General features: G+C 49.7%; 1 protein-coding gene across 1 annotated transcript in view; it reads right to left on the reverse strand.

Annotated features, from left to right (window-relative positions):
* The window catches only part of DDR2 (discoidin domain receptor tyrosine kinase 2), a 76,976-nt gene that overhangs the window by 34,601 nt on the left and 24,912 nt on the right, over positions 1-17,463 (reverse strand). Inside the window, exons 2-4 of the mRNA XM_078595660.1 lie at positions 10,589-10,773; positions 4,397-4,499; positions 829-950 (exon numbers count right to left, since the gene is read on the reverse strand). Coding sequence (XP_078451786.1) covers positions 829-950; positions 4,397-4,499; positions 10,589-10,712 — 349 coding nt within the window. The 5' untranslated portion in view covers positions 10,713-10,773. The remainder of the gene's footprint in view (positions 1-828; positions 951-4,396; positions 4,500-10,588; positions 10,774-17,463) is intronic.

Below are 17,463 nucleotides of genomic sequence, written 5' to 3' on the forward strand. Positions count from 1 at the left end.
AAGGACCAATTGCCATGTACAGCCACTACTACCAAGCAAATGAAAGCCCCTACTACACCAAGCTAAATCAAAAATGAATAAACAAATTATGAAATGGCACCAAAACAAAAAGCACAAATAACCAAAAAGTGATCACAACAGAGAAATGATTCCACGAGATCTACACACTCCAGACCACAATCCCAAATCCCCTACCAAGCCAGGAAACCTGCACAGGAGTGACGCTGGTGGAGTGCCAGATGCCCAGATCGAGCTAGAGGAGCCGGACAAGATCCGTATCTCCTGGTGGTCCACATTTAGCGGGGTAACAACTGCTCACGTCACCGCACACCCTTGATCTCACACTCGCATTGAGTCTTTGTTGCCCGCAAGTAGCGGTTTCTGTTGAAAGCCTTCCCCTCGCGAGAAGGGCCACTGACCAAAGCGCTGAATTTTAATTCCATTCGATCTCAGAAACAAAGCCCGCCGCCAGTTCTCTCAGCCATTTAGTTTTGTCCGTACCTTCTGGGCGCCCCGTGGCATCGGGCTTACGAGGCAATATCCTCCCGATGCCAAATACTCTGGGGGAATTTCTAAACTTTGGCCCGGTTTCAAATTCATCGAGTCTCACCAGCAGGCGACTGCTTTATAAACACCAATGCCACCGGGTGCCCTGGATGTTAGGGGGGGCAAAATACACTGGCTAAACGAACTTATAAAAGAGCTTTCATCTCGTAGGCCAAAACTAATTCACTTTTGAATCCGTCGGTCAGCGATCCTTCTTCCGGCGAGCGAGCGAGTGAACAGACGCGAGGTTTTTATTTCTGTTTTGGGGGGGGGCCCAGTCACCTTGCGTGCCGACGAGCGTGATGAAGTGCAGCTCGCGCAGGTCGACCTGCAGGAACTCCATGCTCTGGGGGCTGATGGAGCCCAGAGGGCACCAGGCCCCGTCGCCCTCCTCCGAGTCGAGCCTAGGTCACGGTCGGCGTCCAAAACAAACGGCGGCCCATTAATTTACCCAGGGAAGCCTCGCGTGAGGGAGTCCTAAGATTCTTTGTTTTGTTTCTTGTTGTTGTTTAAATTCGTACAGTGTTTATAATGAAGGTTTTTGGGTTGGATCGTGTTATTTATAAATGTGTCGCAACCCTCCACCACCCGAGACGGCCAATCAGTAAAAAATGTGTCGCGTTGACAAAAGACAAATAGTTCACTACTTTAGCCCACCGGTGTGTTGAAGAGTGAATCCACAACATTTGCAATTTTTGGGTACGACGTTGCGCTGGTAATTACCACAATGTTTCGCTGGTCCTACTCTAAATTTTTAAATGTTGTGGATTCACTCATCTGGGCTAAAGTAGTGAACTATTTGTCTTTTGTCAACGTGACACATTTTTTACTGATTGGCCATGTCGGGTGGTGGAGGGTTGCGACACATTTATAAATAAAGCGATCTAAACCCAAAAACCTTTATGATGAATAATATTGGTCGTGAAAGCCCCCGCGTCATACAGTGTTTGTTTACTGCCATCAGCTCAAATGTAATACGTATTGTTGGCATACTATTTGCACACATTTTCGAATCATCATTTCTCATGCACATGATTCAGTGCATGTATCGCGAGTGTAAGAATCAGTTGTAATCAATTAATCGATGCATTATTCAAAACCTTATGGTATTTATTCAGATCAGCCCTCGCTGAGACTTATAGACTCATTTTCAGGACAGTTATGAATTGGGGTGTCTGACCAATTAAATTCGTGAGTCGTTGGCACGATGAAATCGGGAGTATCCAGGGAAACCCACGCGTACGTGGCAATTACGCTCAAAGTGCCGCACAGATAGATTCAGTCTACAGACGGACCCAATTAATTTTAATAATATTTTTATTTTCACCCATTGTTGTACCGCCATCTCCTGGCCACCTTGCCGACCCAACCATATAATGCCTGGAATGCACTGGTAGTCACCTATCCAAAGGTTTAACTAGGATCAACTCAGCTTAGCTTCTGAGATCTGATGAGACTGGATGCGTTCCGAATGATTTGTTGTCCTTCCCCCTACTGCGTACCTCGAAATGTTCCAATCAAGGTCGGAGGTCACAGTTTGGTCAATCATCATGACCACCATCATCATCATCCCTTAGGGATTGATCGAGTATCACTCAGTGCCAGGTTTCGATATAGACTGGCTCCTGCCGTAGGGATCTGGAATATAAAACCTACAATCTCAGGGCAGCCAATGGAGATGGGCGATGGCCCCATCGCTAAATTGGACAGTCTCCCGGCACGGCAAGAACCATTGCACGGTCGAGTCCTGGCTAGTTTGGACACTCGAGTTGGCACAGACTGTGCTCCCCATCTGTTTCTTTTCCCACAGCGGCCGAGTCCAAGAAAATGGCTGGGGGTGGGGGTTGACTGAGGGGGGGGGGGGGGCGGTTAGGGGGATACACGCACAGAAAACAAAACCCCCTTCCCCAAATCTCAGCGGATTTAGAAAAAAAAGCAATAAAGGCAGAGGGGATAGGAATCTCACTCTTTTTGCCTGGCAAGACGGTTGCCAAGGCAGATAAAGTGAATATTCCACACATGTGCACAGCTGTGCAGACTCCAGACTGGCCACAGTGTTGCAGTAAGTATCCACGCGTCTCCTCAATGAGGACGATGATGTTGACGATGGTGTTATTGATGACGGAGACGGCGGCGGTGATACTGCAATACCATTTGTGATTATATTTTTGTTCCCCCCCCCCCACCGCCAATGTTGTTCTAATTGTGCAATTGAGGTCATGTCACCCAACAAATCACTTTCCAGTTGGCAATGTCACGTCACATCACGTCGCACACTGGCCCTCCCGAAAGAGCTGCTTCTCCTTCTGCAGTTGCTTCGATTGGTCGTTGAGGTTTTACCACAGAATGCCCAAAAACGTCAACAAGACGGCATTATCAGAGTTGTAAAAGGTAAAGAGCGCGAGACACACGTTTCTTGAATTGGCGGATCACGCAAATGTTGCGAAACTTCCTTCCCGTGGGTGTCGAGGTGTCATACACTGGGCTTGCCAGGAAAATGCGGGACAGCAAAAACGTGGACTCCACTTGTTCCGTCTGTGTGGGACAGAGCATTTCCCCCTCGCACGCGTGGGCTTCTCCGGGTGCCGTGGTTTCCTGCCACATCTAAATGCTCGCTAATCGGCCAATAACGCCTCAGTATACATTGAGGATCGCAGAGCTTGGGCAATTCTTGGTGTGGCCGCCTTCCCGCTTGTCCGCGGTTCCTCCTCGCACCTCTCGAGTTGAATGCTGTGCGACGTGTTACGAGCTGAGATCACGATCGTCAGGAGGCGACTGACCGCCGGGTGAAGGCAGTGACCGGGAGAAAACCGGCGAGTGCTGAATCGCCAACCAATGTGAATTCTCCACTTTTAATTCCATCGAGTGCAGGCAGGCAGAGGAACCAGCCAGGTTGCTTCACCTACCCCCGAGATTAGACGACGGTGTTTCTATTCTACTCTATTTCGGAATTATACAGCGCCCTTGCCAACTCCCATCAGATTTGTGGCCTGTTTTTTCACACTAGGTGGCACCATTCGTATACACCTTCAACCGAGTAGTTTTTTTTCAAAAGGTGAGAAAACGGTTAAAACTGTGCACTACTCGTATGGAAAATTAAGCGATCAACCGAACCCACCATGTTGCGTTTTTGTACAGTCGTTGGTGACACAAATCACTACAACTGAGAACCCAGTTTTATCACTGGTGGCCGAAACCCAGATTCCGAAATGGTGGGAACATCAACCATGACACATGAACCATGGTGATTTTACCACCGGTTAGTGGCAGCCGATGTTGTTGCGCCCATAGGTGTGTATACGAGTAAGTGTGTATGTGCATAGTTAGCATGGAGTGATGTGGTACAAGAGGGTGTAGAGCTGAGTGGACTTGCTGATGACTGGGACCAGTGGTGTCAAGATCGGCTTCTGTGGAGGAGGCTCGTGAAGGACGCTACTGGGCAGTTGGAGGCAGTCGCCCTCCAGTAACACCGGAGGGCAGAGGAGCGACGCTCACAACAACGAGCTGAGTGCCGGGCGGCTAAAACACAGCAAGTTGGCACAGTACGGGCACAAATGGTGCATCGGTCAGTCATCTCAGTCAGTCAAACAATGGCACCTGGTTCTGTCCCGTGACCTCCTGCCAGTGGGCGTTCAACAATTTAACGTGGCCTTAAAGTGCACTTAGCCTGGCACAGGTGCTGCAGTGACGTCACCGCCACTTCGTGGAAAATGGCTATTGTTGTTATTGTTGTTAAGATAGCACGAATGCGTGACGAGGGTGTGCTGCAACGTGTGTGTGCTGCGTGCAGGCAGCGTGTGTGAGCTCGTGTCGCGGTGGTGCGGCAGGCGGTGCCAATGCGTTAAGTCACCTGGCGTAGTGAGCAGCAGTGGTCTCGTACCACTGGCTGCTGGCTGTGATGTCTTCATCAGGGATTCGCCCTTCCTGCATGCCCAGCGCGTACCTGCATAGGCCTGGGGTTGGTGGACCGCGAAGGGATGGGAACGGAGAGCGAAAGGCAGTGTTTGTTATTGATCAAGGTGGGGGTGGAGAATAGGTTCAGCTTGCACAGCGCCTTAAATCGGCTACACAGAATAAAAAATAAATGTGTCCAGTGCGCCCACCACTCACACGCGTGCAAGTGTGCATGTTGAACTTCTTTCGCGCCATACGCAGACAACTGGAGGTTGCCCTTGTTATTATTACCTGCTACCGCCAACGTAACAGCAATTTCAAGAGTACTTAATGGGACCCAGAACAGATTGTTGTGCGACCAAGTGTTGTATACTGTGGTAAAAGTACGAATCGCAGGAAATGAATACAATTATTGGAGGAAGTGATTGAAGGGCCTAATAAAGCAGGCGGCAATGGTGGTCTTCCACATGAACAGGAGACAGAAAAACAAACGCCATGCACAACAAGTTTTCGAAGAAAATAATCTGGAAGCATTGTTGGGAGGAATGCGACTGGAAACCACAGCAGATCAGGATGTTGACGATGAAATAGGCAACGACTGATTACGAGGTGGAATTGTTTGGAAGAATTCCCTTGATCATGAAAAGCAACCAAGATACATCATGTGCCTGAACAAAGGTTGCAGTCGGCAAAGTGACAAAGAGCCCCTGTTTAGCCTGAGGCAGGTGCTGTTAGGGAGCACCTATTAAGGCCGGCACGGCACACGAGGGGGTGGGTGACCAGCACCACGCCCGGCCGCCTTTGTCTCCCAAGGAGTGAGCAACACTACTCACATGTATGCAAGTCTGCACATGACAAGGCGAGCCATCCATCACAATCAGAAAAATGTTACATAAAGGTACGGCTCTCCATATAATGGGTGCCACGGTGGAGAGATGTTAACTACCTCGCCTGGTCTACAGGATGTCGTGGATTTTGGAGTTTTCATGTCTCTCTCCCTTTGGTTGCGTGGATTTTTCTCCAGGTCCTCTGGTTTTTCCCTCCACATTTAGAAGCGTACATTTAGAGCATTTGGCTGTTTAAATTTCCACATTTGCTTCTGAAAAGGAGCTATATAGCTCATTGGGCCTTTCCTAATAAAATAAAAAATAGTTGAGTTTTAGTTTAGTTTTCAGTTCATATGGCAGCAGCGAACATTGATGACTGTATTGCACAGATGAGTCCTAACGAGGCCGAAACCAGTCGATGGCTGTGTCTTTGTTTCACGGCCGCCTGTTTGGATGGTCGCATCTTCTCAATCACCCTTTTGAGTCGGCGGCTCTAAATGGCAAATGGCCACATGTTTAGTTCTCTTGTGTTGGTTGTCTGGATAAGGCCGAGGAGGCTATTGGACAATGCAATGCGCACACTTGGTCAATGTTAAATCCGTTTACAATAGCTTGGCACAGATGCACGTCCGTTCCACAATCATAGGGCGCCGATGGGTGTCGATCGAACTTGGCGTGTGTACGTAGGCCGAACTTCTTTCACGCCGTACGTAGCCGACCCTGTGAATGGGACGTGCGGAGATGACGGAGATCATGGAGGTGGTGAGGACGTGCTGATGGGTCTGGGGCGTGCGCCGCTAGTGGGGGGGAGCTTGCAGCTGTCGGCCATGGGATGAGGAGAGACACCGCGAGCCCTCAAAGTGAATCATTACCGTTGGATCTCAACGCCGCTTCCCCACTCAAGGGCGATTTCGCGGCTCAAACGAGCACAGAGGCAGGGCTCATCTCCGGTCCACAGCCCTGAGCTAATGGCGCAAATTATGCAATTCCTATGGCAGGCGCGAGTCTGTCCATGGGGCAACCGGAGTTGGAATCGCGCACGGATCTAAAGCACGCATTGGGTGGAGCGAGAAGGAGCGACAGTTGCGGCGCACTGCGCCACAAACCCGGTGGCTCGAGTTTGATTCCTGGCCACGGACAACACAAATGGCGAGTGATCATGGTGGACCTGCCCTCCCGTGCAAGAGAAAGTGACGCTCGGTGTATTTTCACCTGCTCATACAGGGTTCAGCTTGAATCTCACAACATACTTGGGCAGTGAAATTATGTGAACATAAACGCTCTGGATTAATGCACTTTGAATAGGGAATGAAGGGCAGTGGTATAACAAGTTAACTGTGCCTGCAGAGTGGATTAATACTGGAGGGCAGCTGGATTACTATAGATCATAAATATTGTAGTATTTTAGTTAGTTTTATCTTAATTAGCGTTATCATACCAGGTAAGGCCCAACGAGCAATGCAGCTCTTTTTCACAAGCGACCTGGCCACAAATGATAGCTCAACGAAGTGGCTGATCACGTGGTAATTTATGGCAGCCAAATATACTAAATGCCCGTTGATTCGAAACGTGGATGGAAAACTAATTTCATGACAACCGCTTTTTGTGTTTAGTTTGTTGTCCTTCCCCCAATTAGCATGGTTGGCTACGTACGTTGCGACACAAGTTCAACACACATACATACAACACAGTCATGGACGTCCTCCATCCCTTGGCTGCCAGTTCATCGTGCGTCTCGACCACCAGCCATCGTCCCTTCTAGCCGTGCCGCATCCTGCCCAAGCGCAATTACTTTTCTTAACAGTTAGCAATTACGTCTTTAACCTACGAACGTTTCTTTCACGCATACGTTCCTCTTTGTGTCCCCCGGTATAATTAATTCCCAGACTGCACTTCTCCACGCTCAACTGCCATTCTCACAACGCGCTCCCCCCAATTGACAAATAAACACGAACACAGCAAAGCTCGTTGCCTGCTCTCACGCTGCCGCTTAGCCGATCTCCCTGCCCCCTCACTGGCTTCTTATCGTCTCTTCATCACACAGCAAGAAACTCATGGAAGGGACGACCGTGGAGGGTCGTGAGGATGGCAGTTACTATCTAAACGATTTTGTTTTGATTTTACCCGGCAAGGCCCACTGAGCTATATAGCTCTTTTTCAGAAGCGACTTATCATCACGTGGAAATTTATAGCCGTCAAAGCCTCTAAACGCGTGGTGATGTTGATTTTAAATGTGGAGGGAAAAACCGGAGGACGCGGAGAAAAATCCACGTGACCACGGGGAGAGAGAAAGACACCGCAAACTCCAAATACACAACAGGTGTCAGGGTCGGGATCGAACCCACGACCTCCTGTACATCAGGCGAGGGCGAAAACATTTCGGCTACTCTCACCACGCACCGCGCCATCGTTCCAACGGCACGACTCTGCGACGACGCTCCGCTTGCAACAACGTCTCGCTCCCAAAAGCCGCCCGCACGAGCAATGCTTTGACTCTGCTCACGGTGAAACAATTGGCCGGTCAGTCGGCTCATCAACAGGCGATCCCCGAGGGGGAGTTTGGGCCGATCGGAACATCTGGCTGCGTTGCGTGGCAGCGTTGCAAGAAATGTGCTCCGCATATGGGCTTTCACAAGCAGGGGCTGACAGCACGAAGTGACTGCCAGCTCGCATCCAGGCCAAGCATCAGGGGGAGCTAGGGGAGGGGTGGGGGAGGGAGGGAGGGAGGGGAGGTGGGGGGGTGCGGCGGGTGGAGACGGGAATTGGAACGGTCCATTCGTGTGCGGCTGGGTGGCGCTGTGGCTCGAGCGCTCTGCTCACGACGGTCCTTTCATACGTTTCAATATCCGCGCCATCCTCGTAGGTGCCGCGTGCTTTCCCAGACGAGTGTCAACTGTCAGTCGGGGGGCGATGTTGCCCACGTGGTTTTTGGTGCGCGAATTTACGAAACGTGTGAGAAATTCCACGCGAAGCCACAGCAAACCCTTTGCAGCAAGCGTGCTGCCGCTTGACCACGTCACCGAGTTCAAACCCCATGTTGAGGTTTGACTCGGCCACCCCCCGTGTAGCCTTTAACAGACCGTTGGGGCAAAGTTTGAGGTCGCTGTTTTGTACCCGCTATGTATGTAACGTGCGGATCGGAAACACAGACCCCCGGCGAAGTGGCAAAGAGCCCCCGAGTAGCCTAAACAGACTTTTGAGGCAAGTGCTGTTCGCGAGCACCTACGAAGGCCGGCACGGCACACGAAGGGGGTGGTTGACCACCACCACGCCTGGCCGCCTTTGTCTCCCGAGAGGTGATGTTTACACATTGCACAAGGTACTCATTTCAGGCTAGGTCAACCTTGGGGAGGCTCGGAACTGATTCAGATAATCGTCACTCGTATTGCTCGTGAGCAGGAATCGAACTTAGGCTACCAAGTTCATAGCGCGGCGCACCGCTCCCCACCGCTCCCCACCATCGTCATCTCCTGCGGGCCATTGAATAAAAAATAAATGCCGTTTTGTGCAAAGTCACCATAGGAATGTGGAATTTACAACACAAACTCAGGGCCGCCGATGATGGAAATGAGCACCGTCCGCTGTTGATTTGATGTTATCCGCCCCAGAGGGATAGAAATAAAATTCCTACTGGACATCTGTGACAAAGCAGCTTCATAGCTCGTTGGATTTCTCCAGTGCAAATAATTATTTTGATTCTGGATGATGGCGGCGCCAGTTGGACCCCAGCCAGGGATTGAACTCGCAAACTTCCCCACTGCGAGTCATGTGACCTGGATAAGCTGCACACGCACAAGCAGCACCGTGCAGGCATGGAGCCACCCAGAGTCCGATTAGCGGCCATGGCTAACATCGGTGGCGAGCGATGTCAGAACTTGCTGCAGGCCCTCCCCTCGGTCGACTCGCCCGCAAGAGGGATGTTGTGTATGAACATCATTGGGAAGACAAAGGCGGCTGGGCAGGGCACTGGCCACACCACCCACGCAAGCCCCACTCTGTCCTTCCTATGTGCTCACTCAATTGCACTCTCCCCGATATTCCGTGCAGGCTATGCGGGGAATCTTTGTCTTCGAACCATGAGCGCTCTCTACATTGTTAACCATGGTCTGTTAAACCAAAGCATTTGGAGTCTGTCCCATGACCCCCTGCTAACGAGCCTTCGCCACAAACGGGGACATCGTTTGGCGCCAGAGGTCGCAATCGGGTACCCGATACCCGTACCCTACCCGATACCTGGCTATCCGTACTCGGCCGGGTACGGGTACCCGTTTGCGACCCTGGTGCGGCCGGGTCCGGGTACGGGTAGGCCGTGAGTCACTGGTGAGTTACCGTTTGTCACTCATTTCCCAACGTCTTTTCTCTTCTCACAATTCAAGTTCCTAGAATCAACCCACCCGCGCCTGCAACATGGCTTCATCCCAGAGGTCGCAATCGGGTACCCGTGTAGGGCTTGAGTATAGCGCGCCACGCATCCCCCGCCTCTGTTGCTATGCAAGCAAGAACAGTACAGTGGGGTGATGTGAGGTAATGGTTGTTGTTGTGACTTTAGGCGAAGTGGGTCGTTAAGGGTTGAAACAGGTGTCAGGGTAGCCGGGAGGACACAGGCCAGTGATTGGCTGGAAAGGTAATTGGGCATTAGCTGGCGTCGCTCCGGCGGCGAAAACAAGGCCACGTGACAGGGGGGGGCCAGGGTCGAGCGATAAGCGGGGGGTAGAGATAATTAGGGAAATTAATTGGTGTGGGGATATAAGCCAGAGCGCAACGGAGAGAGGGGAGTCCTGTACGAGTCGGCGTCGTGGATGGAGCTGCAGTAACGGTGCCCGGAGAGTCGCAGAGCAAGTGATAGTAGAGTAAAGCGTAGAGACAGTGTTAGTAGAGTAAAGCACGGAGAGACAGTGGTAGCGAGAACGCAGTGAGTAACCAGGGTAGCCATGCATCAGAAGGATGCAGAGTAGGAGAAACCGTAGAGACGACAAGCGTAGCGATAGTGAGGTAGAGGGCATGGAGAGACGCGGAGCGGTGGCGCAGCAGAGAGACGCGGAGCGGAGCGAGGCCGCGCCGAGACGCGGAGCGGTAGCGCGGCGAAGGTGGACTCTAAGAGGAAAATAAAGAGGAGAGAAAGACAACCCTTGTACGAGTCCTACACCCGTACCAGTACCCTACCCGATACCCGGCCGGGAACGGGTAGCCGGGTATCGGGTAGGGTACCCGTTTGCGACCCTGGTGCGGCCGGGTACGGGTAAGGAATCAAAACCCGTTTGCGACCTCTGCTTGGCGCACGCACGAGCATGGTGGGGGCAACGATCGCTTTCTGCACTTACTCGGGTTGACTTGTGCCTCTGCCCAGCCGGCCAACCACAGCACGACCACGGAGATGTGCATCCTGGGTAGGTAGCAGTGCATCTTGGGGAGGAGATGTCGCACTTGGAGGCGGTGGCGTTGCATCGTTGGGCGACCTTGTGACGTCTCACTCGGCGAAGCACCTTGAAAGCTCCGGCTTCATTTCCTGCGAGCAACAACGTGACACAATTACCAGGCCGTGTGAACATAAGAGGAGAAGCGGGACGCTCCTGCGCTGCAGTTGTTAGCAGATCCAGTGGTCGCCAGTTCGATCTGCCGGCAGTACGTTAGCTACACGTGGGTGTAAATGCAATTTCCTGTAGATGTTTACAAATACGTCTTCAGATACGGTTGCGTGTTCTTAATGTACGTGTGTATGTTGAACTTTATAATTGTTTTTTTACCCTTTTATCTGGCAACAAAACTGACACCTCTTTTACAAGGAGTCATGTTTGCATTGACCACAATACCTGCGGTCAGAATGCAAACAGATAAAAGGGTAAAAAAACAATTATCATAATTTTCTACTGGCAAAGGAGGTTCCAATGGTGTAAATGCTTACCCCGAGCTCTCATACTCTGATGGTGCATTGTCTTTGAGTTGTGCGCCTTTGGCGTCATCTGGTCCAACACCATGTGAGACTAGGCTCTAAGGAAAGCTGTCTCGGGTGTGGACCAATCAATTTCAAGGACAGTGCATACATTATCAGAGTTGTGTTTTTTGATTGCATTCCGACCGCAGGTATTGTGGTCCATGCAAACATGACTCCTTGTAAAAAAGGTGTCAGTTTTGTTGCCAGATAAAAGGGTAAAAAAACTATTATCATATTTTGATACTGGCAAAGGAGGTTCCAATGGTGTATGTTGAACTTCTTTCGTGCTGTACGTAGTCAACCGTGCTAATCGGAGGTGTGGGGGGAGGACAACAGACTAAACACAAAGAGCAGTTCTAGTGAAATGAGTTTTCAATCTGGATTTAAAAGTTCACAGCTCCAGCGGCATCCTAATATCGGAAGGAAGAGCGTTCCAGACCGCCGCAAAAGTGCATCTGAAAGTGCACGATACGGTGACCGTCTTTGTTTGATGGCCAGCCAGAAACCGCTGCTGCGAGGATGACCAGAGTGTCACGCACTTCTAAAGCAGAGTCAAGCAATTCTGGCAACTCCCTGATGATTCTGGTTGTAACCACTGGCAAAACGTAATTTCCCAATTGTTGAGTGTGCGCGGATAGCTCTCTAACACAACGGTGGTTGCTGCTGTGGCAGTGTTAAGTCGGCCACGTTTGTATCACGTAACAACTTGATTTACTACTGTGGGGTGGGCACTTGGTTTTTGCCCAGCGACCTAAATACGGGTGTAACGGTGGTTTCCTATCGATGTTCACACTGTCCACATTTTTCACATATCCACCGATACCACGGTCCCCCGGCAAGTCGGATGTGTGACAATGTAGACAACAGCACGGGCGTATATGTGACGGTGTAATGATTTACAAAAGGGTCACCACGGTGGCGAGATGTTAACTCCCTCGTGCCTGCTATATATTTGGAGTTAGCAAGTTCTCCGCTTGGTCGCGTGGCTTTTTCTCCGGGTTTTCCCTCCACATTTGGAAACACACGTTTAGAGTATTTGGCTGCTTTAAATCTCCACGTGATAAGCCACTTCGTTGAGAAATAAAATGAGCCAAGAATGTCTGTGTGCAACGCTCGTGACGTCACTCCACATCGACCAGCCCCCCTCATTAATAATCATGAGCAGGTGACGTCACTCCAAATGGACCCCCCCTCCATTCATAATAATTAGCGGGTGACGTCACTCCAAATGGGGGGCGAGGCGCCTCCTCCCCCCTCCTCAGCATCAACTTACAACCCTCACTACAAAGGCAGAACCCTCACGTCACGCGATCTCCGTAACGCTGTTGAGACATCGAAGTAAAAAGTACGTCATCATGAACAAGGGATGATAACCTTTAAATGAAATAGGTCTGTGTCACCGCGCCCTTACAAATTGCACACGCATTGATGCAATGAATATATCACGTCGCGATCTGCTTTTCGCTGGCAAGTGTCAGATTTACTGCAATACACCTTGGACGGGCAAAAGGCTATTTGAGAAATAATTTGTGGCCAGGTCGCTTGTGAAAAAAAGCTATATAGCTCAGCGAGTCTTAACTGGTAAAATTATTTTAGTTGCAGTTGATGTGTGATGGTGTGATGATCAACAAATATGCGACAGATAAATGCGTTACGCGTGGCAGCTTTGAGAAAACGCAATCTGAGCACAAGCGGGAAAACTGGGAATAAACGGGCGTCATTCGTTCGTGTCAATATGACCTGTTCTTCAAAGAGCAAGTGTGACATAAATCGTGGCAAGTCAGTTTTTATAGAAGCGATAATTTTATCTGCTCCTGAAGTAAACACGTGGCTATGTTCACACAAACGCAACATAAACACGTAGACACAGAGTAAAACGTCTATGCTTCAACAAACACACACATACAATAAACACACACAAACACACAGTAAACCATATATACATTGACACTCACACACACATATACAAACAAAAAAGACTAAATTTCTCCCATAAAGCATTTAACAGACTTGGGGCAAGTGCTGCTGACGAGGAACTATGAAGGCCGGCACGGCACACGAGGGGGGGTGAGTGGCCAGCACCACACCTGGCCACCTCCATATTCCTAGTGGCGATATTTACACATCGCACCAGGTACTCATTTGAAGCTGAGTCGACCTAGGGGAGGCCCAGGACTGAGCGGGAATCGAACTCGAGTCGCCAAGTTCGTAACGTGTTGGGTTAACTGCTGCACTACTCCTCGTATAGCCTGAACAGACTTCTTGGGGAAAGTACCGTTAGCGAGCACCTATGAAGGCCGGCATGGCACGCGAGGGTGTAGGTGGCCAACACCACACCCGGCCGCCTTTGTCTCCCCAATGACGATGTTTACACATCGCACCAGGTACTCATTTGAAGCTGAGCCAACCTAGGGGAGGTCCAGGACCGGTTCAGATAATCGTCACTGGTATTGGCTGTGAGGGGGATTGGAAACTCGCATCACCGGGTTCAAAGCGCGGAGCACTAACCACTACACCACCGCGCCCCACTCTCCACTCCTCACACACACACGCGCGCGCACACAAGCGCACACACACACGCGCAACACCACGATCACAGCCCCCAGCTCTCGTGCCTGGGACCATGTGCACGTATGCATGTGGTCATGCACGGACATGTTATTGTCCGTGCAAAGACGGTGCTGCAGGGGTAAATTTAGAAAATGCGGATTTCTTTTTTTACGTCTAGCATTCACCTTGAGTCTATCCTTGAATAGCAACTGCTAAAAGTTGATTAGGAAATGGTGTTGATTTCGGGTGACCTTTGAATATGATTAAAAGCGATGATGATGATGATGATTCACCACAGAATTTTTATCAACCATGTGCCCACGTTGGGTATGATACAATATTGTTACAATAATTATTAGTCTTGTAATTTTTTTCAGGATATCCTCTCTGGAGACTCAGGATTCAATTATACACGAGGGCCCTCGGGATTTTTGGGGAATTCTTTGGCCGAGTAATTTAGCATGTGGGAGGAAACCGACGAGCCTGAAGATAAACTCACACATGTGAGCGGATAACACTTACACAATCAAATTTCATACGCAGGCTCTCACGTTTATCGTTATCCCGTATCACAATTGGGTTTTCCTTTCGGGTTCGGTCTGCCATAGGAGTGACGTCAATCGGAGCTGTTGTACAAGACCCTCCATCACCCAACGCAGTCGCACAAACCACGCTGTCACGTGGGCAAATGTGCCACTGAATTTTTTTTTTTAAGCACACATGGCCCCCTTTGCGGACAAGCAAAAACCGAATGGCACATTTGGCAGGAGGATGTACGTCTACCGAGGAGATGAAGCGATGAAATCGGCTCGTGCTCGGTGGAGCCGTGTTCAATTTCCGCGCACAGCCAATATCGGTGTCTATGTGTGTGTGTAAGTGGGGAGCGGTAGTGTAGTGGTTAGCACGCTACACTACGAACCCGGTGACCTGAGTTCGATTCCGGCTCACGGCGAATATCGGTGATGATTATGTGAACTAATCCAGGGCCTCCCCTAGGTCGACTCAGCCTCAAATTCATACCTGGTGCGGTGTGTAAAAATCGTCATTCGGGAGACAAACGCGGCCGGGCATGGTTCTGACCACCCACCCCCTCGTGTGCCGTGCCAGCCTTCGTAGATGTTTGCTCTTAGCACTTGCCTCAAAACTCTGTTAAAGCTACATGGGGGATCTTTGTTGCAGCGCGTAATCGTTAGAGGTGGTAACAGCTTGGGGAGGCCTTCATCCAGCAGTGGATGGAACATGGCTGATGATTTTAATGATTCCTTAAGACCGCCACTGCTTCAGTAGCAGCAGCAGCGATTTGAAAAACAAGTTTAAAAATACTAAGGTTAGTTCCTACCACCGCAGCCAAATTGAGGCCCAGCATATGCTAAAGATACTCTCAGCACTATCATCAATAACAACCACTGTCTTATAATTGGAAAGATACATAAGCTAATGTTTCGGCCAGTAATATTTACACGCAAAGCGAGGAGAGCCAGATGAATGTCGCTTATATTCGGAGACGATATTTTACGATTTCTACGAGCCAGAGGTCAAAGTGTCTCTGCCCAAACGAGTGTGGGCGGGGGGGGGCACTCATCTCCGTTGGCAGGCCACGGCCAGCGGTGGAAGTTCCACATTCCTATGGTGAAGGCCAGTCTGTCCAGAGGCAAACCGCTTAACGACTTACCACAATGTGGTACTCGTTTTAATGACCCCAGAGGATATATGGGCCCAGTCAAACCACGACCAAGGTTTCAACATCGAAACTTCCGAGCGCAAACGTAATAATGCACTGAATTTTTTCTTCTTGGTTCTTTTGGTAAAGTCACGTAGAATGGAAATAATAAAATAATAAAAATAAAACATAATACAATAATTCTCAATTCTAATTCTGAATTTTTTCGTCAATCCTTTGTGGAGTGAAGACCGCCACCCCCACTCCCGATCACTCTGTGTCAGCCATGGGGGGTTGTTTTGACCATACCTCACCATGATGGTGAGTGCTGAGCGAGTGAAGCGAGAACGGAACGGGGGTGGGGGGGGGGTGAGGCCCCTTACACAGAATGGCGGAGTATGGTCGAGAAACCTCGATGGCAAAGATCCAGCGGTGGATTGCCAAAGGGAATATAAATCGCTTGCTCTTCGAATATTATGTAATACTGAAATGTTGAAAGTTGTGAATTTATTTTTATTATATGGAAATGTTGTAGGTCATCAAGGTAAAGGCATCGGTTTACCGTAACAAACTAATAAAAACACACTCCCAGGCTCTGTTTTTGCCGAATAAACAAATAGAATAACATTGCGGTCTTATCGGCCCCTACACTGCGCTAACCCTCTCCAGCAGGAGCACTTGTTTTGGCAGCGGAAGACTGGACCAGTTTTGAGTTCTCCGAGTATCATGCATGAATATATATTGAACTTCTTTCGCACCGTACGTAGCCCACCGTGCGGAAAGGACAACAAACTAAACACACAAAAAGCAGCCGTGAAGAAATTCGTTTTTTTAAATATAGATTTAAACGTGCATAGCTCGTGCGACTTCCTAATCTCGGAAGAGCGTTCCAACCGGCCGCAGAAGCGCATCTGAAAGCGCGCGATGCCGTAACCGTCCTTAAATTTCGATTGAAAGCTTTCGTGACTGCAGGGATTCATCTTCTTGGTTCTTTCGGTAAAGTCACGTAGAATGGAAATAATAAAAATAAAACATAATAAAATAATTCTCACGACGTTTCGGCCACAACGCAAGCAGCCGTCCTCAGGTGAAGAATAGGTCTGTCGAGAAGACAGAGTCTGAATGAATTTCAGACTCTGTCTTCTCGACAGACAGAGTCTGAATGAATTTCAGACTCTGTCTTCTCAGACTCTGTCTTCTCGACAGACAGAGTCTGAATGAATTTCAGACTCTGTCTTCTCGACAGACCTATTCTTCACCTGAGGACGGCTGCTTGCGTTGTGGCCGAAACGTCGTGAGAATTATTTTATTATGTTTAATTTTTATTATTTCCATTCTACGTGACTTTACCGAAGGAACCAAGAAGAAGTAACCGTCCTTGTTCGAATGCTCGCCAAAAGCTTCTGCTGCTGCTGCTGCGAGGGTGACCGGAGTTCAGCAGTGTGGCCCGTGATCCCGCCGACATCGGCCGGTGCCCTACCAAAGAAAAATACCGTAGGCTCCATTCCACATTCGATTGTCACGTACGACGGTGGCAATATGTGCAGGACCTAGATTTGAACTTAAAACACGTTATCCATGTTATTTAATTCGTTTTAGTGATCGGCTTACCTTCCGTTTAATTTGCACTCCTATGGTGTTTATTTAGTATTGTTTGTTGTTGCACAGATGCCCCCTACAGGACATCTGTGCAAAAAGAGCTTGGCAGCTCATCGGATTTCTCCAGGATAAATAAAGATTTTGATCAATGCCAATGTCGAGGTCCGCTAAGCCAGGACGAGAGGACTTCAGGAGAGAGTTTGCGGAGTTTTGCTCTTCCTCCTCCTCCGTTGAAGGAGCTTAGACTAGAGTGGTTTGCTCGACGGTTCCATCGAGGGTAGCCTCCTCCGTGTTTTCACGCTGCCTTAAAACACAACGAACACGGTCGTCTAGGTGGGAATTGTCGTCGTCAATTCGAATCTGAAATCCAGATCTGAGCAGGCCTTGTTCATTCAGTGGCCTGGCCTCTATCCAACTTCTCTCTCCCCTACTCTTTGCAGTGGCAGCCTTGTGCC

Source organism: Lampetra planeri, chromosome 6 (genome assembly GCF_965212315.1).
Source record: "Lampetra planeri chromosome 6, kcLamPlan1.2.h2, whole genome shotgun sequence".
Lineage (NCBI taxonomy): Eukaryota > Metazoa > Chordata > Hyperoartia > Petromyzontiformes > Petromyzontidae > Lampetra > Lampetra planeri.